Genomic DNA, 21,318 nt, shown 5'->3' with positions numbered 1-21,318 from the left:
GCAATTTTGCTTATTTACGTAGCCATTCAACCAGAAATGAGCCTCATCGCTGAACAAAATTTGTCAAAATTTGAACACATTTCGAACCGAACACTGATTTTGGTAATAAAATCCAATGATTTGCAAGCGTTGCTCGTTAGTAAGTCTATTCATGATGAAATGTCAAAGCATACTGAGCATCTTTCTCTTTGACACCATGTCTGAAATCCCACGTGATCTGTCAAATACTAATGCATGAAAATCCTAACCTCAAAAAAATCACCCTTTACAAGTCATTGTTCAATTGTGTATAACAAAAGTAGTAGCTAAACCGTTGTGAACCATATACGACACGGATGTCGAAAAGCCTAACATAAGTCATTGTGTCAAATTTCAGCGAAACCGAATTAGGTTTTTTGTGGCCAAGACTTCAAAATCGAAATATCGGTCTATATGGCATAATAAATACGACTTTTATGGGCGTAAAACCTTAAATCGAGAGTTCGTTCTATATGGCAGCTATATTCAAATCTGGACCGATCTTGGCGAAATTGAAGAAGGATTTAGAAGGTCCTAACACAATGCACTGTCCCAAATTTTGGGAAAATCGGACAATAAATGCGACTTTTATGGGCGTAAAACCTTAAATCGAGAGATCGGTCTATATGGCAGCTATATCCAAATCTTAACCGATCTTGGCCAAATTGAAGAAGGATATTGAAGGGCCTAACACAACTCACTGTCCCGAAATTCAGCAAAATCGGATAATAAATGTGGCTTTTATGTGCCTAAGACCGTAAATCGGAGGATCGGTCTATATGGCAGCTATATCCAAATCTTGACCGATCTGAGCCAAATTGAGGAACGATGTCGACAAGCTTAACACAACTCACTGTCCCAAATGGCGACAGCGGACAATAAATGTAGCTTTTATGAGCCTAGGACCCTAAGTCGGCCGATCGGTCTATATGGGGCTACATCAAGATATACTCCTATATAGCCCATCTTCGAACCAATTAGCCAAAATCTGACGAACATGGTGGTGTAGGTTATACAAATCTTATAAGCCTTTAAATTTCGAAGGGACAAAAAAGTTTTTACAAATTCAATTTTGAATGACAGCAGCGCATGAAGAATAATTTTAATTTAACTTATTTCATCTTATCCGCCATCTTAACCTCATTAAGTACAATATATCAATGTCCTGTGTCTGGATATTTTGATCATCGTCAAGGGGATGAAAAGACAAAACTTGAGGGTTCTTCATCAAAATCTCCCATGGGTTTACAGGAGCAATTAAAAACACATTTAGCTCGGTCGGGCTGACCTTTGAATACCCACCATAACGGATATGCATTAGAGTGTCCCAAAAAACAAAAAGTATTTTATTTTGAAATGCAAAACATCCGTATTTCCCTTTGTTGTTGTTGTTGTTGTAGCTGTGTGTTGTGTTCTATCCCTACGGGAAATGCGTAGTCAATTGTCCCAAATATACCGGTCCTAAACTGGAGAATTTGTTACCTGTCACCGGACATATCCTGTTGGGAATGGAAAGTTTCAATTGTCATAACTTATGATTTTTAATTATTTTTAAGTCGCTTAATTATCGTTAGAATGGTGGCAATTCGTCATCTCGAGCGAAAAACTCTTATGAAAGTGATAGGTTTTTTCCATGAAAGGGGACGGGAACTGGGACCGGTCCCTATCACCAGAGGACCTATCCGTTGACAGGTTTGGGACCTGTTTCATTTCCCGTAGGGATCTTTCGTCTGTTTGGTTTTGTTGAACATCCAGATCCAGTAACTTTGCGACTAAGGTGGGGTGCGTCCAGACGGAGGGGTCTGGGTTCGAGTCTGAGTCGGGTGGGTCTGGCTGGCCGTTCCAGAACACCTACACACATTCCTTTGAAACCTCTATATTTCCCTTTGTTGTTCTTGTAGCAGGGTGTTGTGTTTTACCTTCCGTCTGCTTGGTACTGTTGAATATCCAGATGCAGCAACTATGCGACTAAGGTGTGGTGCGTCCAGAGGGATCTGGGTCTGAGTTGGGTGGGTCTGGATGGGCAGTTAAACAGGTGACGCGTGTTTTGCTTGGTCCGAGGTCACAATCGGGACAAACATCCTGGACGCTGGCATCACTCCTTGCTCTGTAGGAATTGAAGCGGTTGCATCTGCCGCATTATAATTGAACCAAAACTGCTCTGGTTTGCCGGGGCAGGTCAATTTCTGCAGGTGCAATGGGTGGATGTCATTCTGCAAGGATCACATTTATCCAGAATCACATTCACCGCATCTGCCATCGTGTCCGCATGAATGTTGTCCAGGGCCGCTTGATACAGAGGTTCTCTTTTGCGGCGATGGACCTCACGCTCTAGATCAAGTAAACCTATCTTAAGGCTTCTGGGCCGTGGGTATCTAAACACAAGAGGATGATTAGACAGCATGTAGTTATGTTTTCGCACGGCTAAGATCTTTGTCTCCTGATGGAGGTGGTCCTCGTGAGAACTAAGAAGACAGCAAGTCGCAGTTCGAAGGGCGGCATTCTGATAGATCTGAATATTATTCCACTGCGTGCTGACGAGACCACACTGGCGCTGCATAACTGACCACAAACCGGCCAATTGCTTTGGTCGTGGTCAAAAAGGATTATTTGTCAGCAGCCCAAGTGCTGCCGGTAAGTGACTTGAGGACCTTGTTTCAACTTTTGACCATATCGCAAATTGCTGTGGCATGTGGTGAGAATGGGTAGGAGCTGTCAAATGTGACACCAAATATTTTGATATACTTGATGGTCGGAATTGTCGTCGACCATCGCTTTCAGCTCCCTACGCACCTCATGGGTGTTTGTAGTGAAAAATGTGGCTGATGATTTGGTGGCATATATCTCCAGATTTATTGCAGCGAATGTTCAACCTATCGCAGATACCAACAATGTGCGTACAATCGTCCGCATATGATACTATCTCTATGCCGCCTGGAGGCGATGGAATGGAGAGTTTAAACATTATCGGAGATATCACCCCGCCTTGAGAAACTCCCGGTTTAACTCTACAGTGTTTTAATGTCTTATCCTTAAATTTCACAAATGACTGACAATCACACAAATAATTCGCGACCCAGCGTCTTAGACCTGGCTGGAGGGTCGTATTGGTGATGTCCTCAAATAGTTTGACATGGCAGACCGTGTCGAATGCCTTCGATAGGTCCAGTGCCACGAGGACCCGTCCTATCACATGGCCTGGGCTGATTGAAGCCACGGCAAATTTATGCAAAGCTGTTGTTGTGCTGTGTAGTCTTCGAAATCCATGTTGATGCTCGGCGAATGGAAATTCTCCTACGAGGCTCGGGCTTTTGCCCCTGGTGAGAGAAGGGAGATCGGTCTGTACGACTCCCCTTTACTAGGGTCCTTTCTAGGGCTCAGTAGCGGGATCTCTCTGCCCATCTTCCAGACATCGGGTACCATAAGAATGTACAAAGACAGGTTGAGGACAGTCGTAAGGTACTTGACTCCATGTTGATCCTGAATCTTCAGCAACAGTGTAAAGATTCCGTCGGGGCCCAACATCTTAGATGATTTGGTGCCACGGATGACATTCGTACCTTGGTCCACGATAAATTATGATGGCTGTTCTTCGGCTCGGAGACCACGGATACGACGAATGGTTCTCCTTCTAGCCCTGTCACTTTTGGGATGAACAATAAATTGAGGATTGAACAACAATTTCGCTTATATTCGTTGGCTACCCTGTTAATTTTCAGATTCAGCTCGCTGATTCTGGGGTTAGTGGGGTCCTTGCAACTAATCCAAAAATGCTCGTCTGCGAATACCAGTGCCTGTGCTGGGAAATTGGGCCGCAATTTGGGTGTTCGACCGGCTGATATAAAGGCGGCTGCTGCATTAATGATGACTCGGAATTCCCTTTCGGCAACTAGCACATCCGAAGGGGGTGTCAGTTCACTGAACCGCCGATTAGTGGAGTCGGCGTTCTTTTGATTGATAAACACAAACAAACACAAACATGGATGATGAGAATTATGGGGAGTTGGTCTGATCCCAAAGAAATGACGGCTTGCCAGGTTACGTCAATCAGTAGATCAGGGGATGCAATGGAAATGACTGGCGAGCCGCTATACCTCCTAGTAATCCTAGTGGGAGCATCTCATTCATCGTGCAAAACATGGAGGCTTATTATTATTTTATAGTTCTTACATGGACTACCCCCAGAATAAAATTCTGGCTACGTGACTAGGATGGCGAATACTAATCTAGTCATGCCGTTTAAAACTCTTTAAAACATTGATCTGAGACCCTATAAAGTGTTTAGCCATATCTAGCCGTCGGTCCGTCTGTCGGTATCACGATAGCATAAAGATATCCGTTTGATATTTCGCATAAATACTTCTTATTGATGTAGGTCGTTGGGAATTGCAAATGGGCCATATCGGCTTAGATTTTATTTATTTCCGCTCGGTCTATCTGAGTGGGAGTTTTTTTTGGAAGTCGTACACATGTTTTGATGGGGGATTTGTTTGCGGTTGGCTGAAACCCCAAGATACTTGATCTCTAAAATTTATATGAGATTCGTACATTACTCTTAAATGTCCCTCATTTAAGTGTTATGGTTAATTTGGGGAGGGGGCGACCCCATAGGTATTTGGTCCACAACATTGATTTCTAATTTGAGCTCTGCTTTCAAAGCCCATTCTATGGTGTCCCATATTTTCCGATGTTAATTTGGGGGCTGTTTTGTGGGTGGGGCGATTCGTACTCTACTTACAAATACCTTTCATTGGATACCCATATTGCCCCAATTGGTTGACATCTACACTCTGGTGGGTTTTCGGGTGGGTCTTTCCTCCAAGTTACCTCAAATTTATATAACAAACTAGCCGAACTGGGCCCGCTCCGCTGAGACTTCTTTAACTCTCCAAAATCTTTTTAGGGTGGGGACACTTCGCCCTGAATTATTATCGAATTCGTGCCACTGTAGCCTATGTTCGCCTATGACGCTGATCGCCTGCTTTCGAATCCTGGCGAGAACGCCGGAAAAAATTTAAATCGGTGGTTATCCCCTCTTAATGCTGGCGAAATTTGCGAGGTACCCTGCCATGCATGGTCATATAAAAAATTTTGCCCAAAAAGGTGTCGCGCTGCGGCATGCCGTTTGGACTCGGCTATAAAAAAGGTCCCTTATCATTGATAAACTCAACTTGAATCGCTCTTAAATATTAGGGAGATTTTTTGAGCCCCATATTGCCATGGTCGGTAAATATTAACAATTTGGAGGGTGTTTTGAGGCTGGGCGGCCACCGGCACTTTACCCTGAAAATAGATATCAAATTCGTTCTTTACTCCCAAATATCGTTGATTTGAGCTTCATATTGCTACAGCCAGAAATGAATTTTAGTTTAGGGGGTGAATTAGGGCGGACCCCCAAACACTTGGCTCCAAAATTGGATATCAAATTCGTTTTCAATTCTCAAATGAGTCCATTTTGTCAAAATGAGTCAATCAACCTATTTGACTTATTTCTGGAAGGAAAAGTGCCACCTAGACTTGAACGCAAATTTTAATATCATATTCATAATCTACTCCCAAATACCTTTCATTTGAATTCCATAGAGCCATGGTCGGCTGATATGCTCATTTGGGGTTGAAGCGACCTCCCATTATTTGGGGTCCCATATTGATATGAACGTATAATATATCTGTTAAGAGGAGTTTTGGGGTTGGGGCGGCCTGCTGGGTACTTGGACCCAAATTAGAAAACAATATTCGTTTTCTATTCTCCAATACCTTTCATTTAAATTTATGTTGTACCTATCAGTTCACTTTAGGTTTTGGGTGGAGTTTTTGGGGTAAGAGGAAGGGTCCGCCACCACCCGATATTTTAAAATTATATAACTCATGTTTCCTTCCAAAAACAACTACATAATCCACGAAAAGAAAATCGGTTCATCCGTTTTTAAGTTTACGGAACAAACAAACAAACCGAGTCTCATATAGTCATGATGGGTCCCATATGCCCATTTGGAGCGTTTTGGGGGTAGTTGAGGTGACCCCCAACACTTCGATCTGAATTTGTATGCCAGATTCATAATCTACTCCCGAATACCTTTAATTTGAGCCCAAAATTGACATGAACGTCGAATATGTCTGTTTGGGGGAGTTTTGGGGTTGGGGCGGCCCGATGGGTACTTAGACCCAAATGTTAATTCCATGTTCGTAATCTACTCTCCAATTCCGTTTATTTGATACCCATATTGTCTTGATTGGTCCACTTTTGATTTTGGGTGGTGTCTTTGTGGTAACGGGGGAGGGTCCGCCGCCTTCCGATATCAACAAATTATAAAGCCTATTACGTTTTACCGACTATATTCGTAATCTACTCCCGAATATCTTTCATTTGAGTCCCATATTATCATGCTCGTCCATTACACCTATTTTAGATTGTTTTGGGGTTGGGGCGGCCACCCAGTTACTTGGACCCAAATTTTATCATGAAATTCGTACTCTACTCCTGAATACCTTTCATATGAGTCCCATATTGTCCTGATCGGTAGACTTTTACTTTCAGGTAATACTTTAGGGTAAGGGGGAGGGTCCGCCCCCTTCCGATAACAAAAAATTATGTAGCCCATGTTTCCTTACAGATCAACATTTTCAACATTTTCAAAACCAAAAGTACCGCCTTAAATCAAAGGTGTATCGGTCGGAACTCAAATAATAAGTATTCGGTGTAGAGTACGAATATTATATTGAAAATTGGGTCCAAGAACCAACTCGAGCCCAAAATCGCCCCAAGAGTACCGCCCAAAATCAAAAGTGAACCGATCGGGGCAATATGGGACTCAAATAAAAGGTATTCGAGAGCAGATTACGAGTATTGTATGTTAAAAATTAGGTCCAAGTAATGGAACCGTTCCATCCGCTTAAACCCTTCCCAAAAATGGGAATATAAGCCGATCATGACAATAAGGGGTTCAAATGAATAGTATTTGGAAGTGGACGACGCATATGAAATTAAAATTTGTGTTCAAGTTTCTGGTGACGATCTACCCTTATAACCTAAATAGGTTAACTGGCCTATCATGACGATGTGTGGATCAAGTGATAAATATTTTTTAGTGTATAAGAGTGCGAACCTAACATTCAAATTTGTACACAAGTGCCTGGAAGGGAGAATCACAATCACGGTCTCACAAGTGGTACTGGGGAATTCATATACTAATCTCCAGTACCACTTGTGGGACATAGTGAGTTAGAGACATATTTTCCTCGTATTCTTAATGAAGGCGCAACGAATAGGGTCGGGTTTAGCTAGTACGGAATATACAAGCAAACCGCAACACTTTAACTTTTAAAAACCAGTAAGGAAGGGGCAAAAGTCGGGCGGTGTTGACTGAATAATACCCTACACCTACCCTATAAGTACAATGCGGGACCTATATCCAATTCCGAGCCAATTTTGATGGACCCTGGCGAGCAAATATGTTCAAACTGTAAAAATTAGGGTTGACAAATGACAACATTATGGCAAATTACCCAAAATCTGATGAACGTATATATATCTAAATCTGAACCGATTTCGAACAAACTTCTCAGATAATGTGGTAGTCGTCGAGGAAAGCGTTGTGAAAAATTTTGGCAAGATCGGTCAAACATTGCGCTTGCAGTGCCTCTTGGGGTGAAAAGCTGGCGATATACAGATGTGACAGCTATATTTAATCTGAGTCGATTTCTATGAAATTCACCACTAATACTGAGAGTCATAAGAAAATCCTTCCTGCAAAATTTAGACAGAATGGGGTTACAAAAGATCACTTTTTTGCCATATTATATCTAAATCTGAACCGCTTTAGAGCAAACTCCTCTGACACTGTAGCAGTCGTCGAGGAAAGCGTTTTGCAAAATTTTGGCAAGATGGATCAATAAATGCGCTTGCTGTGACTCTAGAAGTTAATATCGGGCGATATATATATATGAGAGCTATATCTAAACCTTAACCGCTTTCCATGAAATTCACCAATAATATAGAGAGTCAAGAGGAAATCCCTCCTTCCGAATTTTGAGAAAATAGGTTAACAAAAGACCGTTTTATTGCAATATTACTGCAAATCGGACGAACCTATATATGGAAGCCATATCTAAATCTGAACCGATTTTGACCAAACTCTATGTATATTATGGAAGTCGTCGAGGAAAGCGTTGTGCAGTCTTTTGGCAAGGTTTGTTCAATAAATGTGCTTGCAGTGGTTCTAGGAGTAAAAATCGGGCGATATATATATATATGAAAGCTATATCTAAATCTGAACCGATTTCCATGAAATTCACCAGTAATGTCGAGATTCGTAAAGAAATGCTTTCTGCCAAATTTCGAGAGATTCGGTTAACAAATGACCATTTTATTGCATTATTACTGAAAATCGGACGAACATATATATGGGAGCTATATCCAGATCTGAACCGATTTTCCCAATTTCAAAAGATTTCGTCTCTAGGCCGAAAAACATGCTTGTACCAAATTTGAAGACGATCGGATGAAAACTGCGACCTGTACTTTGTACACAAATTAACACGGACAGACAGACGGATGGACAGACAGACAGACGAACATAGCTAAATCGAATCAGAAAGTGATTCTGAGTCGCTCGGTATACTTATCAATGGGTCTATCTTTCTTCCTTTTGGGTTTTACAAAAAAATTCACTAAGTTATAATACCCTGTACCACAGTAGTGGTTTAGGGTATAATTATAGTTAAAGCAGGAACTGTACCCTGCACAACTGCGTTGGGAGTGTTGCATTGTATGACTGACCGTCTATCTGTATAATCCGGATTACTTTTCCTAAATTTATTCCAATTTATATGGCCAGAGCAATGCATTTTTGTAATCAGTACAGGCGAGACATCCTCTTTATGCAAAGTGAAGGACGTCCCGGTGGCTGAGTTGGTTTTTGTTGTAGCAGTGTGTTGTGCACTGAGACGACAGCCCTTGCCGAAGAAGGACTTCATCGGGTCAATCCGGTACGTACAATCGGCTGCCTTGGGATTGGGCTGAGTTGGTAGCGTGATCGGGTTACAAGTGCAGTGGTCGTGAGACTAAAGTAGTTAATTTTTTAACAGACTCATTCTGTTAAAAAAAATATTGCTGCCAGTCGAACCTAAGCTAAAATTGTTTTAAATAGATCTTTAATAGAATATTTAATAGAAATAAACTTCATGTAGTGGAATTTGCTATAAATTTTGAGAATCAATTTTTCAATCCCTTCAGGTTTCAAACTTTCTCTACCAAATAATGTCTTCTATTTTGCTTTAATTTATCTGCCTGTTTTTTCTACATCACAATTTTTTGACATCTTAGTTAGTTAGAAAAGTCGTTAGATAGTCAAGTGGATGACACCTATATTGTTAGTGTGTTTGAGTATTTATTTTTGTTTTTTTTTGGTAATTTGCAATTACTCTAACAAAGTAAAACAATGTCTGTGCAAAAAAGTCTCTACAGATTATCATGGGGCCGCCATAGTGGGGACCCTAGAGTGATCGCCGTCTGTCAATGCTTTGAGCTGCAATTTCGTTATATTTTTGGTTGGGAAAATCAATCACCTTGCGTTTCTTACATTATTGCCCTTTTGATATCTGCTTTTCTTTTGATTACTTTAAACTTCCAATTAGAATTGTGGCCTTAACCCAAATTCTAATTGGAAGGTTTTCGTCACAAAAGTGCACATAGCTTAGAGCGCTTCTTATTCTTATCGGTAGCGGAGTTGGTGGTGCATGCTGAGGATATTGAGGATGATGTTGACATATGGCCTGTTGAGCCCACCGCAGTGCCAGGCGGCTGTGAGGGGCTAGTGGGACTCTTATCGTCCAAATCTTCACTGGCATGTGTCTCCAAAAGTTTTAGGGAAGTTTTGGGTTTCGCCCCATCCATGCTGTTGTACAGAGTTTTGGTCAGCTTGGATTTGACCGCTTTTCCCAAAGCTCCTGTCTTTTTAATGCTCAGGCGGGAGATGCCACGTTGATGTTCGGGCGTTGAGGTATCATCGCTATGCTGATGACAATTCAAAGTGGTCACTGTAAACTCAATATCTTTGATATCTTCATCGGTGCAGGCTGTGTTTTTGTTGGAAAGGGAGTGGGAGGAAAATAAGGGGGGTGTTTTTTTAAATCTAGTATACAAAATATGAAAAACAAAAGTTTTTATTATTAACCTGCAAACTCTTCCACAGGTTTGTCTATGGTATCATGATCGATCCAGGTTAAACCCATTTCCACTTTTTCTGCCAAATCTTGCCAATTGCTGCGATTCTCCAGTGTACCCTCGTACAGAGGGGTTATCCAGGGGAAGGTATCACACAATACTCGGTAAAGGGGTAAGCAGATGACATCTATAAAGCCCACTTGCATTTTGGGTAATTCGTCTTTGCGATCCCTGAAAAACAAAAACATATAGAAAAGGTAATTAGAAATATATTGGGATTTCATATCTACGAAACTGCATTTTTTTAAGCTAGATGTAAAATTGGTAACACACCTGTCCATCATGGCCACTGGTTGAGTATTTAATTGCAATTTCTCCAAATCACCTTGATCAAAAAATTCATCCGCCACCAGTTTGGCCACTCGATGTTGCACCTCCCAGGGCTTGGCAATGGCACTGACATCACAAGCCGTCATCATCATGCCACATAATACTAAGGGACATTTTTAGAGTTGTAAGCGTTATGAATGTTGTTTTACATTTTAGTTTATTTCTTCCAAACTTACAGTCTTTTTTATCCTCACTTTGCCAATCGAATTCACCATTTTCCACTAGCTCCAAAAAGGCGTTACGTTTCTTGAAATAAACGGCCAGATCTGTGGAAAGAATGGCATTCTCCACCACCTTCATGACACAGCGGTAGTCCTCGGGTGAAAGCGCCTGAAATGACAATAAAATTTATAAAAATAAGGATTGCTCATTTCGTCAAAATCCGGTCCCATTTATAAGCTTTTAGGTAGGACGTTGAGAGGTCAACAAAACCCAATGTGTCAAATTACAGTAAAATCAGGCCTTATATGGACTTTTCTTTTTATGTGAATTCTTCAAGCCCAAGTCGGGAGATCGGTCTATGTGGCATCTATATGCAACATGCAAGTTTGCAAATTTGCCCATGAACATTACATTAAGGAACTGGGACAAACTTTTCACAAATCAATGAGTGCTGTCCGAATCAATTTTAAGCTCAACTAGCCGAACCGGGCCCGCTCCGCTGCGCCTTCTTTAAGTCTCTAATATCTTTTAAGGGTGAGGACACTTCGCCCTGAATGCGGATATCGAATTCGTGGCATTGTAACCTGTGACGCTGAACGCGTTCGAAGCTTAACGAGAACATCGGACAAAACGGTGTTTATCCCCTCTTAATGTTGGCGACATTTGCGAAGTACAATGCCATGCACGGTCATTTAAAAAGTTTTCCCCAAAGAGGTGAGTCACTGCGGGACGTCGTTCGAACTCGGCTATAAAAAAATGTCCCTTATCATTGAATTTAAACTTGAATCGGAAAGAACTCATTGAGGTGTGAGAATTTGCCCCTTCTCGGTTCCTGGTGGTAATGTTCTTCCTTAGGGTAATGTTCTCATTTGGTGAGGGATGGCACCTCAGACATTTCGACTCATATATGGATATCAAATTTATGCTGCACTTCCAAATCCCTTTAATTTGAGCCCCATATTGACATGGCCGGTAAATATTAACCGTTTGGAGGGTATTTTGGGGCTGGGGCGGTCACCGGCACTTTGCACTGATAATAGATATCAAATTTGTTCTTTATTTCCAACGGAAATGAAGTTCAGTTTAGGGGGTGCTTTAGGGCGTAACTCAAAATACTTGGCTTCATAATTGGATATAAAATTCGTTTTCAACCTTTCATTTGAGTCCCATATTGTCACCACCTAGACTTGAACGCAAATTTTAATGTCATATTCGTAATACTACTCCCTTATACCTTTAATTCGAATCCCATATGGCTCTGGTCGGCTAATATGCCCATTTGGGGGTATTTTGGGGTGGGGGACGTCCCATTACTTGGACCTAATGTTTTATGCCATCTTTGTAATCTACTGCCTAATACTTTTCATTTGAGTCCCATATTAACATAAACTTCGAATAAATCTGTTTAGAAGAGTTTTGGGGTTGGGGGGCCCGCTGGGTACTTGGACTCATATTTTAATACCATATTCGTTTTCTGGTCTCCAATACCTTTCACTTGATACCATTATTGTGCCCACCGGACCACTTTCGGATATGGGTGGCGTTTTTGGGGTAAGGGGGAGGGTCCGCCTCCACCCGATATATAAACATTATAAAGCTTGAGTTTCCTTGCAGACACACAATTGTACACAATCTATGAAAATTTTAAGAAAATCGGTTTAGCCAAGTATCATATAGTCATAATGGGTCTAATGACGTTTTGGGGGTTGACGTGACCCCCTATACTTCGATCTGATTTTGTATGCCAGATTCGAAATCTACTCCCGAATACCTTTCATTTGAGCCCCATATTGAAATGAACGTCCAATATGTCTGTTTGAGGGAGTTTTGGGGTTGGGGCGGCCCGATGGGTACTTAGACCCAAATTTTAATACCATATTTGTGTTTTACTCTCCAATACCTTTCAATTGATTCCTATATTGACCCGATCGGTCCACTTTTGATTTTGGGTTGTGTTTTTGGCATAAGGGGGAGGATCCGTCCCCTTTCCGATACCGAAAAATTATAAAGCTTATGTTTCCTTCCAGACCAATCGTTTCTGCCGTTTTTTAGTCTATACGGAACAAACAAACCTTGTCCCATATATCCGTGATTGGCTAATGTGCCCATTTTGGACGTTTTTCTTGGGGTGGGATGACCCCCTAAACTTCGACATGAATTTATATGCCAGATTCGTTATCTACTCCCGCATACTTTTCATTTGATACCCATATTGTCCTTATCGGTTCAATTTTGTTTTGGGGGTGTTGTTGGAGTAACGGTAGAGGGTCCGCCCCTTTCCATTATCAATAAATAACAAAGCCTTTTCCTACTTCCTGATAATATTCGTAATCTACTCGCGAATACCTTTCATTTGAGTCCCAATTGGCATGATCGTAAAATAAACCTATTTTAAAGGGTTTTGGGCGGTCCCCCATGTACTTGGACCCAACTTTTATTATGAAATTTGTTGTCTACCCTTGAATACCTTTCATTTGAATCCCATATTGTTCCGAAAAAGTGCAACGTTAGGATTATACAACAGGTTCAGAGAACATGTTGTCTTGGCATGGTGACCCCCTATACTTCGGTCTGATTTTATATGCCAGATTCGTAATCTACTCCCGAATACCTTTCATTTGAGCCGCATATTGGCATGAACGTCCAATATGTCCGTTTAGTGAAATTTTGGGGTTGGACCGGCCCAATAGGTACATAGACCCATATTTGTATAACATATTCGTATTCTACTCTCCAATTCCTTTAATTTGATACCCACATTGTCCCAATGGGTCCACTTTTGATTTTGGGTGATGTTTTTTGGTTACGGGGGAGAATGAACTCCCTTCCGAAATCCACAAATTATAAGGCCTATTTCTACTTCCTGACCATATTCGCAATCTACTCCCGAATACCTTTCATTGGAGTCCCATATAGTCATGATCGTCCAATATACCTATTTTATGGGGTTCTGGCGTTGGGGCTGCCCCCCGTTAACTGGACCCAATTTTTAATATGAAATTCGTACTCTACTCCTGAATAGAAACACCAGATATCCCTCCGACATTTCCTTCCAAAGTGGTGTCAACTCTTCAATATATTTTTCGTTAAAGAATTCAGACAGACTTCGGATGAGTATTCCGACTTTCGTATAGACTTCTGAACAAATTCTTAACGTTTGGTGTACTGGGAGGAGATCATGAGTTCAAACCTTCGCGGCGGCAAAATTGTTTTTAGAGTAATAGTAGAGGGAGTGGCCACCGCAGCGCAGGGGTTAGTATGTCCGCCTATGACGCTGAACGCCTGGGTTCGAATCCTGGCGAGACCAACAGAAAAAAATTTTTTAGTGGTGGTTCTTCCCTCCTAATGCTGGCAACATTTGTGAGGTACTTTGCCATGTAAAACTTCTCACTTAAGAGGTGTCGCACGATTGAGCACGTCGTTCTGACTCGGCTATAAAAAGGAGGCCTCTTATCATTGAGCTTAACACTTGAATTGGACAGCACTCATTGATATGTTAGAAGTTTGCCCCTGTTCCTTAGTGGAATGTTCATGGGCAAAATTTGTATTTTTGTAGTAGAGAGAGTGACGGAAAAAACCCCGAGAGCGGGCAGGCACCACTAAAGCGCACATGTGCTTTGGTATTTATTGGTTTTGTTTTGAAGCTTATGGATAATAATTGTTGTTGTTTTATGTTGGCTTGCATAGATTGCCTTTCGACAACAAATTTTTGCTGTGCGTCGTTGAGATTCTTCTGAAATTGTTGCAGCAATATTATTAAATTTTGTCTTTGATTTCTCGACTAAAGTTGTTGGATCTCAAAATTATTTTTATCTGTATCAGATTCGTATTCTACTCCCAAAAATTTTCAATTTCAGGACTACGTTTTGTATTTCAGCCAACAGGTAGCGACATCCGCCTATAAAGGGTGATTTTTTTGAGGTTAGGATTTTCATGCATTAGTATTTGACAGATCACGTGGGATTTCAGACATGGTGTCAAAGAGAAAGATGCTCAGTATGCTTTGACATTTCATCATGAATAGACTTACTAACGAGCAACGCTTGCAAATCATTGAATTTTATTACCAAAATCAGTGTTCGGTTCGAAATGTGTTCATTCACCGTTCAGCGACGGGGCTCATTTCTGGTTGAATGGCTACGTAAATAAGCAAAACTGCCGCATTTGGAGTGAAGAGCAACCAGAAGCCGTTCAAGAACTGCCCATGCATCCCGAAAAATTCACTGTTTGGTGTGGTTTGTACGCTGGTGGAATCATTGGACCGTATTTTTTCAAAGATGCTGTTGGACGCAACGTTACGGTGAATGAACACATTTCGAACCGAACACTGATTTTGGTAATAAAATTCAATGATTTGCAAGCGTTGCTCGTTAGTAAGTCTATTCATGATGAAATGTCAAAGCATACTGAGCATCTTTCTCTTTGACACCATGTCTGAAATCCCACGTGATCTGTCAAATACTAATGCATGAAAATCCTAACCTCAAAAAAATCACCCTATATAAGTAGTGACTCGTGTTGGTCATTAAAAAATTCGAGGAGGAAGAGGGATTTCTGTTTATTGAAACTTGTTTCAAATATCTGGATGTCACAGTTATATGAAAAGACATTGGCAAGAAGTCGACTTGATATTGTATATCTTTAATATGGTACACATGGACCCATTTTTCATATAATCCAAATAGAGACATATTTTGGGTTTTAACTTTTTTTGGTTAAACATTTCTACCAAAAACTGTTTATATAGGTCCACCGTGTTGTATAGTGATACATGGACCAAAGGTCTGGTTTCACATAAACAACTAGTGGTGGTTGTATAGTGATACATGGACCAAAGGTCTGGTTTCACATAAACACCTAGTGATGGCTGGATACCACAATCAAATATAACGCTTTTTTACTTGTCTGTTCTTATGCTAATAAAATTTTTGTTGGAACCAGGCAAATGGTGTACCGTATAATGAATTGAACTTCTATTATCTAATCTTTTCCTCATCTCAATATATGGTTATATAATCGATTTATATTTTTCACAACTCGTGTCTTAAATATTAGCACATAAACAATTTTGTTTATTTATTCTTTCTTTCAAAACATTATGCCATAACTAAGCATTTGTGAAGAAATGAGCATTTCACGAGCATTAAAAAGCAAGTATATCTTGAAAAGCTTTTAATGGCAACAATTATTTATTCATATGTTTCACATACTCGTAAGATGTTCAAAGAAACAGATATTGAATTGCATCGTTTGCAGAAGTTTTTTTATTCGACTCGTACACATGTACATAAATTGAACAAACTCCAAGTCGAGTCTAAGTAACTTTGGTAATAATGGCTGAATGTTGTTAAACGTTATGCGTCGGATAAATTAACATCATAAACTGAAGATTGCTAGCTTTAAAGGGCGAAAAGATAATGGAATGATGTTTCTTTTTAAATATAAAAATCCAATATTTAAATTGAAAATTAAGATGATAGAAGATAAATGTAGAAAATGTAAAAGGAACTTTAAATAATTCTATATTCAACGTCATTAGTACATTATGTAATAACTTATTTTTCATATAGTTCTTATAACATAAATAAAAATTTCTTAACTTACCTGAAAAATATTATTTCCCTCCGAATTCAGTATCATAACACATTGATCAAAATGATGATGCTCCATGGTGCTCGTTGTGTAAAGTATGGCCAAAGGAGATTCAGTTTTTGTTTGAAAGGCATTATTTGTGCCGCGATGATCCAGATCATGACACAAACATGCCACCAAGAGGCCAAAGATTTCCAAATCTTGCATAAAACGCTCCATGCGACCAGTTTTCATCATGGCAAACATGGTTTGCGCCACATTCAAGGCATGTCGCCAATTGTGATACTTAACGGGACGGTAATTTTTGCGTACACTCAAAACCCAACGACAGAGAACATCATAGGGTATTTGAAACATTTGCACTAGATTACATTGCAGGAACATGCGGACGACGGCGCGACAGGTGTCATCGTCACATAAATCGAAATCTAAAAATGTTAAACAACAAGAATTTATTCATTAAGTGAAGAGTAAACTAAAATGAAACTAAAACCAGTAAGGAAAGGCAAAAGTCGGGCGGAGCCGACTATATAATACCCTACCTACAATTTTGAATTCGGGCAATATATAAATATATATGTATATGAGAGCTATATCTAAATCTGAACCGACTGAACCGAACCGAACCGAAGAGATCGTTTACAAATTGTTCTTACTACGGCCAATTAATGTAAATCCGGCGATAATAATATTATTTTTAGGTGTAGCTACTAAAAAGACCAATATTTTGTTATACACAATTGAACAATGTCTTGTACTTATTAGTATTTTGTCCAAATCGGAACCTATTTCGTTCCAAAGGGATGTCAACTCCTCAATATATTTTTCGTTATGAATTCGGACAGACTTCAGATGAGTAGTCCGACTTTCGTATAGACTTCTGAACGTTTGTTTTACTGGGATGAGATCATGAATTCAAACCTCCGCGGCGGCAAAATTGTTTTCGGAGTAATAGTAGAGAGAGTAACAGAGAAAAACCCGAGAGCGGACAGGAATAGGGCACATGTGCGCTTTATATGTTGGCTTGCATAGAGTGCCTTTCAACAACAAATTTTTGCTTTGAGTCGTTGAGATTCATATGAAATTGTTGCAGGAAAATTAACAAATTTTGTCTTTGCTTTTTCGACTAAAGTTGTTGGTTCTCAAAATTAATTTTTATCTGTGTATGTTTCAATGTCAGATTCGTATTCTACTCATAGGCCTACGTTTTGTATTTCAGCCAACAGGAAAGGGACAAATTCCAAGTGGAAGAGGGATTACTGTTTTTTGAAACTTGTTTCGAATATCTGGATGTCATAGTCATATGGAAAGACATTGACCATTTTTCATATGTATAATACACAGGGATGGGTGCTTAATCCAAATTTGAAGTGATTTTAATGAAATCTCGCAAACAGTCCCAAAGCTGTCCGTGTCAAAGTTTGTGCAGATCGATTGAAAATTGTTGCTACTACGGCCATTTAAGTGCAAATCGGGCGATACATATATATGGGAGCTATGTCTAAATCTTAACCGATTTTTACTAAAATCAATAGCGTTCGTCCTTGGGCCAAAGAAATGATATGTGCAAAATTTCGTGATGATTGGACAAAAAAACGACCAGCACTTTGATTACACGAATACATATACTCACAGACGGACAGATGGATGGACGGACAGACGGACATAGCTAAACCGAATTAGAAAGTGATTCTGAGTCGATCGGTATACCTATCCATGGGTCTAGCTCTTCTCCTTCATTGCGTTGCAAACAAATGCACAAACTTAGTATACTCTGTACCACAGTGGTGGTGTAGGGTATAACGATATAATAATAAACTAAAATAAAATGAAATAAAATGAAATAAAATAAAATAAAATAAAATAAAATAAAATAAAATAAAATAAAATAAAATAAAATAAAATAAAATAAAATAAAATAAAATAAAATAAAATAAAATAAAATAAAATAAAAAAAAATAAAAAAATAAAATAAAATAAAAATAAAAATAAAATAAAATAAAATGAAATTAATTAAAATAAAATAAAAAATAAAATAAAAAATAAAATAAAATAAAATAAAATAAAATAAAATAATATAAAATAAAATAAAATAAAATAAAATAAAATAAAATAAAATAAAATAAAATAAAATAAAATAAAATAAAATAAAATAAAATAAAATAAAATAAAATAAAATAAAATAAAATAAAATAAAATAAAATAAAATAAAATAAAATAAAATAAAATAAAATAAAATAAAATAAAATAAAATAAAATAAAATAAAATAAAATAAAATAAAATAAAATAAAATAAAATAAAATAAAATAAAATAAAATAAAATAAAATAAAATAAAATAAAATAAAATAAAATAAAATAAAATAAAATAAAATAAAATAAAATAAAATAAAATAAAATAAAATAAAATAAAATAAAATAAAATAAAATAAAATAAAATAAAATAAAATAAAATAAAATAAAATAAAATAAAATAAAATAAAATAAAATAAAATAAAATAAAATAAAATAAAATAAAATAAAATAAAATAAAATAAAATAAAATAAAATAAAATAAAATAAAATAAAATAAAATAAAATAAAATAAAATAAAATAGAATAAAATAAAATAAAACAAATTAAAAAAAAAAAATAAAATAAAACAAAAACATTAAAAAAAAATTTAATAAATATAAAACCAAAAAGTTAAATTAAATATGCATCTTAAATAAAATTTACAATTAAAACTAAAACACCTCAATTTATATTTCCTACATATTTTTCCACTTACCTATAAACTTAAAACTATACAAGTTATAGACCTCTGCCGACTCTATATTGTCTTGCACCAATTTATCCGTTTGCTCCTGCGGTGCTGTTGCATGGTATGACAAACATTCTAGAGCGACTTTTTGCTTGGCCATCAACTTGCAGGCATTCTCATACATTTGTGTATTATGAATACCTAAACCACAAAATATGGCAAATGCCTCGAATATCGAGGCATCGCAATCGGTAAATGGCACTCCATTGGATTTATTTATCAACTGGGCAACGCCAATCACACGCTTCTGAGCATTGACAATAGGCATGCAGAGTATGGCTTTGATGCAGTCGATCTCATTTTCGGCGGTGATTTGATTATGCTCTTGCACCCACTCCCTAACATCGGATATATTTACAGTTTGGCTGGTGGTGGCCACAAATTGGGCGATTTGAGCCAGTGTTGAATTGCTCAGATCATTGACGGAGGGTCGTGAAATATTGGCCGATTGATTAGCTGCTCCAAGTTCAAAGAGAACGGTAAAACGGTTATTGGTTTTTTGCTGAAAAGAAAAAAAAAGACTTTTGAATTTTATTCAACCTTAAAGGGGAATTGAAAGTTTACTCAACCCACCTTATCTTCAAGACTATCACTACTTAATATGCTACGGCTTAAGCGTCTTTGCATTTCATTGGGCTTCTCTATGATTTTCTCTAAATGACTCTGTAAACAAGAAAGTCAAAATTAAATTTTTTGGAATTTTTTTCTTTTTCGTTAGTTTTTTTTTTTTTGTTATCCTTACAGCCTCACAACAATCCAAATCCACCAAAAACACTGAACACCTTTCACATTTCAGCAAAACTCTGGCCTCGGTCATTATTTTCGTTACCAGGCACTCCAAGTTGTTCTGCTCCTCGAATATGCTGCGTGCCAAATTCAATAGAATCTGATTGCGCCTATACTCCTGGACGGACATTTCAAACAATTGAGCATTTTGTATGCCAATACCACAAAAGGTCAGGTAACGGCGAAATATCTCCACATCATGTTCATCAAATTCCAATGAGCCATTGGTTTTATTGATGATCTGGGCTACTCCAATAATGTCGCCCTCATAATTGCAAATGGGCATTGAGAGTATGGTATTGGTTTTATAGCCAGTCCTTAAATCTATTTCACAGTTAAAACGAGCATCTTTATAGGCTTCCTTAATGTTGATCATCTCTTTCGTTTGGGCCACCATGCCCGCAATACCCACTCCAAAGGGTATAATGATCTCTTCGGAGCGAGCTTTTTTGACAGCATCCTTGAGGGCTGAAATGAGAGAAAGAGAAAAATAGGATTTTAGCTTAAAAGCCAGATTTTAGAAGAGAAACTTGGGACAGTCTAGCGTGCAGTGATGACGAGCAAAGTAGTTAAAGTACTATGCAATTTACGAAATATGCAAATTCTCCAAAGAGCTTAGAGAGGAGTAAGTCTCCAATACTACTGAGAGAAGGAAATTGGTCTATACGAGTCTCCCCTGCTCGGGTCCTATCGATGATGACCTGAGAAATTTACTCGATAAATTCTTAATTCTCCTGCATTTGTGAAAGATTGCGTCGGGGACCAAGGTCTTGGGCGACATGGCGCTGCGGATCACATTTGGAACTTCGTCCACAGTAAATTGTGATGGTGATAAATTTATGCAAATTTGCCCATGAACATTAGGGAACAGGGGCGAACTTCTCACATATCACTCAGTGCTGTCTCAATTCTCAATTTTAAGGTCAATCTTTTTATAGTCGAGTCCGAACGGCGTGCCGGAGTGCGACATCTATTTGGGGAGAAATTTGAACATGGCATAGTACCCCACATATGTCGCCAGCATTGGGAGGCCATTACCACAGCTAAACAATCTTTTCTGATGTTGTTGCCAGGATTCGGGCGTTCAGTGTCATAGGCGGACATGCTAACATCTGCGCTAAGGTGGCATCCATCGTATTTTATAGTGCTTCTATTGTAATAGCCGAAAATTTCGCTAATGTTCATTGACTATCTTATTGATTTCCAGTCAAAGGAAAGAGTTTTGCAGAATTGGTCAGATCCCAATGATCAGTTTGCCAAGACATATCATTGAGCAAACCAGCTGATGTGTGCTGCAATCAGCCATAACTTTGGCAAAGCGCGTCCTTATTAACCGTACAAAACGTAGAGTCATCAATATGCAGCTCTAAAGCCATTGTGGTTATTACGTATGAGAGAATGTC

The 21,318-nt window shown here is 38.6% G+C and overlaps 1 protein-coding gene across 1 annotated transcript in view; it reads right to left on the bottom strand.

Annotated features, from left to right (window-relative positions):
• Window positions 1–272: 272 nt before the first annotated feature.
• Window positions 273–21,318, bottom strand: part of LOC106085877 (cGMP-specific 3',5'-cyclic phosphodiesterase) — a 377,334-nt gene continuing 356,288 nt past the window's right edge. The window contains exons 7-14 of the mRNA XM_059363771.1: window positions 19,872–20,383; window positions 19,703–19,792; window positions 19,097–19,631; window positions 16,340–16,755; window positions 10,750–10,903; window positions 10,517–10,676; window positions 10,194–10,414; window positions 273–10,095 (exon numbers count right to left, since the gene is read on the bottom strand). Of these exons, the coding sequence (XP_059219754.1) occupies window positions 9,695–10,095; window positions 10,194–10,414; window positions 10,517–10,676; window positions 10,750–10,903; window positions 16,340–16,755; window positions 19,097–19,631; window positions 19,703–19,792; window positions 19,872–20,383 (2,489 nt within the window). The 3' untranslated portion in view covers window positions 273–9,694. The remainder of the gene's footprint in view (window positions 10,096–10,193; window positions 10,415–10,516; window positions 10,677–10,749; window positions 10,904–16,339; window positions 16,756–19,096; window positions 19,632–19,702; window positions 19,793–19,871; window positions 20,384–21,318) is intronic.

This window comes from Stomoxys calcitrans, chromosome 2 (assembly GCF_963082655.1).
Source record: "Stomoxys calcitrans chromosome 2, idStoCalc2.1, whole genome shotgun sequence".
NCBI lineage: Eukaryota > Metazoa > Arthropoda > Insecta > Diptera > Muscidae > Stomoxys > Stomoxys calcitrans.
The sequence above is the reverse complement of the archived record's forward strand: the minus strand, read 5'-3'. Positions and strand labels throughout refer to the sequence as shown.